Consider the following 8,753-nt stretch of genomic DNA (forward strand, 5'->3'; position numbering starts at 1 on the left):
GAGAAGAGCCACGTGAATGATTAAAGGTTCAGAAATCCTGCCTTCTAGTGACAGAAACAAGGAGCGCAATCCATGTAGCTTAACAAAAAGAGACGGTAAAGGGGGTGATTTGAGTACAGTTTATAAGTTTCTACATGGGGAACAAATATTTGATAATGGGTGCTTCTGTCTCACAGAGAAAGGTCTAACACGATCCAATGGCCAGAAGTGGAACCTAAGTAAATTTAGATTGGAAATAATGTGTAAATGTATAACGGTGAGAATAATTAACCAATGGAACAACTTAACAGGGGTCATGGTGGACTCTCCATCACTGACAATTTGTAAATTAAGATTGGATGTTTTGCTCAAAGCTCTTCTCTAGGAATTGTTTTGGGGAAGGTCTCTGGCCTGTGTCACACAGGAGGTCAGACTAGGTGATCACAATAGTCCTTTCTGGCCTGTACACTGATGCCTCTGATGCAGGGAGAAAATTGTCCTTAATACACCTGACTCTGCCTAGAGAAATTTTCCTGATGACATTCTATGAGAACTATGGAACCCAGCTGGGTAGAAAGCTCCTGCAGCACCCCTAGCTGAAGGGGAAGAAGCGGCTGAGTCAGGGCTGGCCAAGACCAGGAAAAAGAGGGATATTTCTGCAAAGTGTTTCCTGTGCGAAGGAGTTCAACAAGGGTCCATCCCCAGGTGAAAAGGTCTGGGGGCAGTACACTGGGAACAGCCCTCTGGCAGGAGCCCTGAATTAAGGGTGGTAGAAGAGGTGTCACAAGAAGCTGGGAGAATTGCCCTGACTCTTAGGCAAGTGCCCTGGGTGTGGAGATCTGCTGCCTTTGAACCTGTCTTGCTTTGGGGTGTGTGAGACTCTCGATTGGGACTCAGTGACTCTGGATCAGAGCCGGGAATGGCCATGTTTCAACCTGTCTCTGGGGTTTCCTGAGAATCATCTCACTCCGAGGGATTTGTGGAAGGTTGGAATTTAAACTAATCAGTGATGCCTGGCAGGATGGTGTGAACTTGACTCAGAGATGGATGATCTCCCTTTCTCGATGGAGTGGAGAAGAGTGTTAATGTGAGGCCGGAATGGTAAACTGAGGCAGGCTATGCATATTGCACTGTTGGAGGGCATGCCCTGCAGGGGTCAGCCCTGCTACATCCCCAAATCAAATCAACTTTCCCTTATGATCTCTGCGACCCAAAGAAAATAGATTTTCCTCAGTGTTTTTGGGAAACCAGACAAAGGAGATTTTCTCCATGGGGCATTTACAACTCAAAGAAACTAGTCTGGCCCAAGCTTCACAGCTCTGGACTAATGCAGGAGACCCCACGATATCCTTAGCTGGTCTGAGGAGGATTGAAGTCTGTGCCAAGGCATGCTAGGGCCATGTCCTGTCCTAGGTGATTGCAGGTGGCAGCTGGGAGCAATTTCTTAGAACAAGGTGGTGAGAAAGTTGGATTATGATATAGAGAAAGTCAAATAGGAAGGAAGAATCCCATGCACAGCTATAGACTGGGGACCGACGAGCTGGGCAGCAGCTCTGCAGAAAAGGACCTGGGGGTAACGGTGGATAAAAAGCTGGATATGAGTCAGCAGTGTGCCCTGGTTGTCAAGAAGGCTAATGGAATATTGGGCTGCATTAGGAGGGGCATTGCCAGCAGGTCACGGGAAGTGATTATTCCCCTCTATTCGGCATTGGTGAGGCCGCATTTAGAATACTGTGTCCAGTTTTGGGCCCCCCACTACAAAAAAGATGTGGACAATTTGGAGAGAGTGCAGCGGAGGGCAACCAAAATGATTAGGGGGCTGGAGCACAGGACTTATGAGGAGAGGCTGAGGGAACTGGGCTTGTTTAGTCTGCAAAAGAGAAGAGTGAGGGGGGATTTGATAGCGGCTTTTAACTACCTGAAAGGGGGTTCTAGGGAGGATGGGGCTAGGCTGTTCTCGGTGGTGGCAGATGACAGAACAAGGAGCAACGGTCTCAAGTTGCAGGGGGAGGTCTAGGTTGGACATTAGGAAAAAGTTTTTTACTTTGAGGGTGGTGAAGCATTGGAATGGGTTACCTAGGGAGGTGGTGGAATCTCCATCCTTACAGGTTTTTAAGCTGCGGCTTGACAAAGCCCTGGTTGGGATGATATAGCTGAGGTTAGTCCTGCTTTGAGCAGGGGGTTGGACTAGATGACCTCCTGAGGTCCCTTCCAACTCTAATATTCTATGATTCTATGATTCTATGAAATACAATCTATGTTTGCTGGCAAATAACCTAGGAACTGCCCAGGACAAATAAGAAATATTAACTGCCCCTCCGGGGAATCCTTACTTCTTGAGAAATTGCTAGTCCGGGCATCAAAAAGGCCTGAGATTTGCTTTATTAATCATGAAGTTTAAAAACAAAACAAAACACATTCTTGTTATTTGCCTTCTGTGTTGTGAAAGGATACGAATCACCTGCAAGAATTCAGGATTTGCCTGGGGGAACTGTGATCAGGATCTAGACCCACAGTAAATGGAGTCAGGGCTGCATTTTAATTTCAGCTGTCCCTTGTTCAATCTGGAATCACGCCCGACTGCAGTGGAGTCAGGCTGGGATTCTGGTCTCAGCTCCCGCTCGTCTGCTCTTTGTGTTTGGTATAATGAGCTGCAATAATATGGCATACCATAACTTTTGTTGACAGATGTGCAGGGTGTGGATGTTATTTTTGGCTGGATATTTGCTGGGAAACACTCCAGATCACAGAGAGATGCATTATATGACGTGATGCACGGAGAGCTCCATGCACCTATATATACAATACAAATGGATTCACCGGCCACTGCCGGAGAGATCCAGAAACAGGTAGGGGCAGCTCTGTTTTGTGTGAAAAACTGGCTGGCTCAGAGGGGCAGGAAATGGGACATGGGACCTTTCCCCTTTCGGGGGCACTGGCTTTGATTCGGCCCTAGGGCGGGTGGCTGGCTGGCTCAGAGGGAGGAAAGTGGGACACAGGATTCCCAGCCTGTCACTTGTACCCAGTACAGGATGCTGCTGCAAATCCTAGTTGTGACCTTTGTCCTCCTGGCAAATTCGGTTTCAGAAACTGCAGGTGAGTATTACAAACACACAGCTCTGCTGGTGCCCCTCACTCCTGACTCGCAACCCCCTGCTCATCCCCTGTATGAGCCAATCTCTGACCCCAGCAACACCAGATTCACTCTTTCGTTCTTTCACTCCCTTGTTCCAGCCCAGGCCCGAGTCTCCTATTCTGGGGAATACGGCTCGGCCGTGGGGTCTTCTTTCTCTTATTCAGGAGACCACCTCTGGGGCCCCATCACAGCCTTCCGGATCTGGGAATATTCTAACAGCCTCATCAAAGCGTAAGTGATGGGGGATCAGAGGGAGATGGAAGGCGCAGGGGGGCATGGAGGATTGGGCGTAGGTCCAGTGTCAGGAGGGCAAGTGGGTGGGAGGTCTGGGATTTGGGGAGCAGAGAGGGGGATGGGAAGTCAGAGGGAGACTCAAGGGTTGAAGGGGTGGAAGGGGGATTCAGTGGACAAGGAGAGGGATGGGGGTTTGGGGTTCTACCCAGAACTTGGGGCGGGGGAGGCTGATCTCAATCCTCTTCCCCCTCTTCTCCCTCCAGCATCCAGTTCCAATTTGATGGCAAATGGAGCAAAACGTATGGCTATGAGCAAGGAACCCATCACGAGGTGACCCTATTCCCAGGGGAGGAAATCACGCAGGTCTCAGGGAAACACTATACCTATGTCTACCAGCTCATCTTCATCACTAGTCATGGGCGCATCTTCTTCTTCGGCCAGCCGGCTGGGGAGAGCTTCAACGCCATCCCCTTGGAGTATGGCAACGTTCTGGCCTTCATCTCCGGGCACCACAATAGTGTTGGCATCACAGGCATTGGGATGCACTGGGATGTCTCCAGCTGGCATGCGTTAAAACTGCACACCTAGAAACCAGCAGTGGGGAATTCCTCTGGCTAATAGAGCCCCCTGTGAACGTGGGAGACCCAGGCATTGCATTTCTGGCAGCAATTAGAGGTTGCTTTGTTAAAGGCTGTTTGCATGCTCTACAGATATTAAATGCCAGCAAAATCATGTGGCGGGGAGTTCTCCTTGTTAACTTTCATCAGCATATGACCTCTCCTTATGGCACTGTGAAGCCATTTGCCTGCTGTGATTAGTGGCGGATTAATTAGAGCCAGATTGTTTGATTTACTGAAGTTCTAATTAAAATGATAAAGCATCAAACTCTGCTCTCTGTTTTCATCAAGAACATGATGTGACTTTTTATATTGGGTTTGGTGTGGGGGCTGTTTATACAGGGACACCTTGCACGGTGCTGAGATGCACCCACCTCCTGGATGGAGCATGGGGGTTGTTTATACCTGGACGCTGAGATAAAGTAGAGCTCAATTTTTGAAAACAAAGCCAGACCTGAGAGTCTGAACATGCTTATTTTGTGCAATGAGAACGTCATCAGGGAAATGTCTTTAGGCAGAACAGGTGAGTGAGTGCAAAATTTCCTCCCTGCACAGAGGCACCAGTGCGTAGCCATATAGAAATACGAATATTTAGCGTGGGGCCGGGCTTCTTCCCAGCTTCCAAGCACACACTGCCCTGCCCAGTCTCCTTAAACAAACACAAACAGTTCCGCAGCTCACCCTTCACAGCCACTCCGCTCTCTGATGGCTCTGTTACTCTTTGGCAAGTCCAGGGCAACTTTCTTGGGCACTCAGCCCCTTGCTCCCAGGCCCCCCACCACAGACTAACACTCCACTCCTCTCCCGGGCCCTCAGTCACCCCCCACCCTTCTTCTTCTTCTGTTTTACAGCGAAGCAGACTCACTTGCTGAGTCTCCAACCGCCAAGCACGTGACACCAGTGTAACAATCTTGGGGCTCATTAAATAACAAACCAATGAACGGGAAAGGAATAGAATTTGAATAAAGCAAACCAGAGAGAGCTTCTGCAGTGAATGATCTGCAGCACACAGCCATGTGGTGTTCCACTTCCCGCCTACCTGCCTCCAGGGCACATCTCCAATTCCTGTGTTCACAATACTATTGCTCATGAGGGAGTGTCTCTAAATTATAATCTTTTACAAACATATCTCTACATCTTCCCTCTTATAGAAAACAAATAAACTATCATATACATATATATAAACAGCTAACAACTATCTAATAACACATGCATTAAATTCTCAACTCATGTAGTACATTTCCACAAAGCCAATGGGTCAACTACCTAGAGAGGAGAGATTACCAGCACATCACTCTCGAGTGAGTCTTTACCACTCACTTTCCTCAAATACCCCTTCTCCAGGCAAGTTAGCAAGTCTCTATCAGTTTTCAGGACATTTAATCTCCGCTCTGATCTTCTCAGTATCACTCTTTCAATAGAGTCTGATTTGTTCTCTTGTTCCTTGACAGTTTCTCCTTTGTGTGTTGATGATAAAGGATCAGTCAGAGGGGAAATGCTAGAGTCCACAGCTACTGTCAATGTGTTGGAACTGTCTAGATCCCTTCGATTATATCAAAATGTGTCCTCCTGGTCTGTCTGGACTACATAAGACCTTGGATGCAGCTGTTTTTTAATGGTACCTCTTTGACCCCAAATATTAGAGGCGTGATTTCTCAGGCACACTCTATCACCTGGGTTAAGAGATGGGAGATCATGGGTCGTAGTGTCAAAATAATATTTCTGCTTCCACTTCTGATTGTCTTTCATCTTCTGTATGGTTGCATTGTTATGAGATTTCAGCAAGTTATCAATAATTGGTAAATTAGATCTGATTCTTCTTCCCATTAACAGCTGAACTGGAGACAAGCCATTCTCCAGGGGTGTACTTTGGTAAACCAGTAATGCTTTATACAGATCACCCCCACTGTTAAAAATCTTTTTCCGTGTAAACTTTTTCACAAGTCAATTTGATTGGGGTTAATTTGGATTTGATGTTTTGTGATGACAATCCCAATCCCTGGCAAATTGCCTAAAATCTGCTCTAGAAAATTGTGGCCCATTATCACTAAAGACTTCATCTGGAATTCCATGTCTGGAAAAGATTCCCTTCATGCCAGCTATCACTGACTTACTATTAGTACAGTGCAGTGTTCACATTTCTGGATATAGACTATTAAGTAATCCTTTGACTGCCAGGTAAATAAGTCAGTGCCTACCTTCTCATAAGGGCTTTGCGGAACTGGATGAGATCTCAGGGCTTGTTCACACTGACCACGTGATTCGGCGGCGGTCGACGGGAGTTACGCAAACTATGCAGAGTAGTTTGAGTAACTGACGTCGACTGCTCAGCTTCCCTTCTGCGCGCTGTTTACACTGCGCTGAGCCTTCCTGTCGACTCAGCGCTACGCTACTTGAGGGGGTGGACTTACTCAGTCAATTGATCCTGAAAGATCGATCTGGCAGTGGCGATTTTGCTGCCGTCAGTGTAAATGTAGCCTCAGTAGTACTGCCTGTTGGCATGGCTTCTATTTCAAGCATGAAAAGCAGTTTCCTACCACATTAGCAATGTTGTGATTGATCTGTGGTCAATACAGCACCTCTCATGCTTGCTGTTTGCACTTTTCAATTCCTAAATGACCCTCGTGGATCCTCTGTAGTATTTCTTTTCGGAGGCTCATTGGAATTGCAACCTTACAGCCCTTGAAAATTACCCTATCTATCACAGTAAGTTCATGTCTGCAGTTCAAATAGTCTCTTATACCTGGACAGCAACTGCTTTTTTCTTCAGGCCACCCTTTAATTATCACTTGTTTAAGGATTTCCAATGATTCATCTTCCTCCATTTCCTCTCTTATCTGCTGCAGTTTCCTGTTAGCTATAGGAATTGACTTTACAATCAGATCGACATAGGCTTGCATCTCTGTCTCTAAAGTCTTCTCTGGTTTCTTGGGTGCCACTGCTCTGGAAAGTGCATCTGCTGTGAACATGAATTTACTGGGCATGTAGGTCACAACCAAGTCATACTTTTGCAGTGTTATCATCATTCTTTGAATCCTTAAGGTACAGTCATTTAGCCCTTTGCTAAACAACGGTATCAGGGCTTGTGGTCCATTTCAACTTCTACAATTGGTACATAAATATACTGATTGAATCACTCACAGGCAAACAATATTCTTAAAAGCTCCTTTTCAAACTATGAGTATCTGGTTTCTGCCTCAGTCAGTGATTCGGATGCAAATGCTACTGGTTGCCAACAATCCTCATGCTTCTGTGAAATCACTGTATCCGATCCCGACTATGAAGCTTAAATTTTTATAGGTCTTCCTGGTGCATAGAACTTCAGTACTGATTCTTCTTGTTTTTTAAACCTTCCCATGATTCCTTCTGTTCGGGTTCCCAACACCATTCATTTTTATTCTCTGATTCTTCTTGTTTTTTAAACCTTCCCATGATTCCTTCTGTTCGGGTTCCCAACACCATTCATTTTTATTCTCTAGGAGTTTTCTTAAAGCTGCTGTTTTGGTAGATAGAATAGGTATGACTTTTCCAAGATAATTAACCATTCATAAGAGCCGTTGTACATATTTCTTTGACTGGGGACATGGAATCATTTCAATGGCTGAAATCTTCCTTTGTTGGAAATAACGTCCCCAACAAAAGCCAGTTCTGTAACCCCTAAAACACATTTTTCTCTATTTAGAAGTTTGCATCTCTCATTGCATCCAGGACTTCCCAAAGTCTACAATCATGCTTCTCTTTCGTTGAGCCCCAGATGATGATGTCATCCACTGAGTGTTAACACCATTAATATATTCATAGATCATATGTATGGTTTTGTGATACACTTCTGGTGCTGAAGCTATGCTGAAGGGTAAGTGTAAGAATCTGTATCTTCCAAATGGGGTATTAAATGTGCATAATTTTGAATTTTCTTCAGTTAATTTTAGCTGCCAAAACCCTGTGGATGCATCCAATTTACTGAAGTATTGAGCATTTGCAAACTGAGCCGTAATCTCTTCTCTGGCTGGTAGTTTGAAACGTTCTCTTTTTACAGCATTGTTGAGGTCTCTGGGATCTAAACATATGCGTAGCTGGCCACTACTTTTCTCCATGATGACTAGAGAGCTCACTCATTTTGTTGGCTCCTCAATTTTTTGTATTAGTTGCGTTGCTTCCATCCTTGCAAGCTCAGTCTTGAGTTTATCACTGAGTGCAAATGGCACCTTTCTACATAGATAGACAACTAGAGGGATCTGCTTGTTTATCCAGATTGTATGTTCTCCCTGCAAACAACCTAACCCTTGAAACAGGTCATGATATTTCCAAAAAAAAGTGTCTCAAAGCCAGGTTCAGTATGATCTTGTGGTGAGAACACCTGTTTTACTAGATTGAGTTTCTCACATGAAGCCAGGCCTAAAATTTATGTCACCTCCTTTGGCATGACAATGAACTGGAGCCTGTACATGGTGTTTTTATGGTTGATGCTAGCAATGCACATTCCTTTCACTTACCTTTAACTTAATTTGTTCCAGAATAACCAGTTATTTTATTTTTGTTGGTCCCAGTTTTGGTCTTATTTTCAGTCTCTCATAATCTTATTCAGACAGACTATTAACCTGAGCTTCTATGTCCAGTTTCAGTGGAATAATTTTTCATTCACTGTCATAGGCAATATCCAGGCCCTCTCATCATTTTTAGCTTTCTGTTTTTTCTTTTAAGCTAGTCAAGCTACTATTGTGCTCACCAAACAATACATGCAAAAGCCTCTGTGCCTGGTGCTCTATGTGCTTCTTTGGTGCCTCCCT

The 8,753-nt window shown here is 45.3% G+C and overlaps 1 protein-coding gene across 1 annotated transcript; it reads left to right on the top strand.

Annotated features, from left to right (window-relative positions):
* The first annotated feature begins 3,011 nt into the window (after positions 1–3,011).
* On the top strand, positions 3,012–3,937 carry LOC137164785 (zymogen granule membrane protein 16-like). Its single transcript, XM_067565731.1, has 3 exons — positions 3,012–3,075; positions 3,214–3,346; positions 3,613–3,937. The coding sequence occupies exons 1-3, from the start codon at positions 3,012–3,014 to the stop codon at positions 3,935–3,937; spliced, it is 522 nt and encodes a 173-aa protein (XP_067421832.1).
* Positions 3,938–8,753: the final 4,816 nt, after the last annotated feature.

This window comes from Emydura macquarii, unplaced genomic scaffold (assembly GCF_026122565.2).
Source record: "Emydura macquarii macquarii isolate MOO-44397 ecotype Brisbane River unplaced genomic scaffold, CSIRO-AGI_Emac_v2 contig_2696, whole genome shotgun sequence".
In the NCBI taxonomy this organism is placed as follows: Eukaryota; Metazoa; Chordata; order Testudines; family Chelidae; genus Emydura; species Emydura macquarii.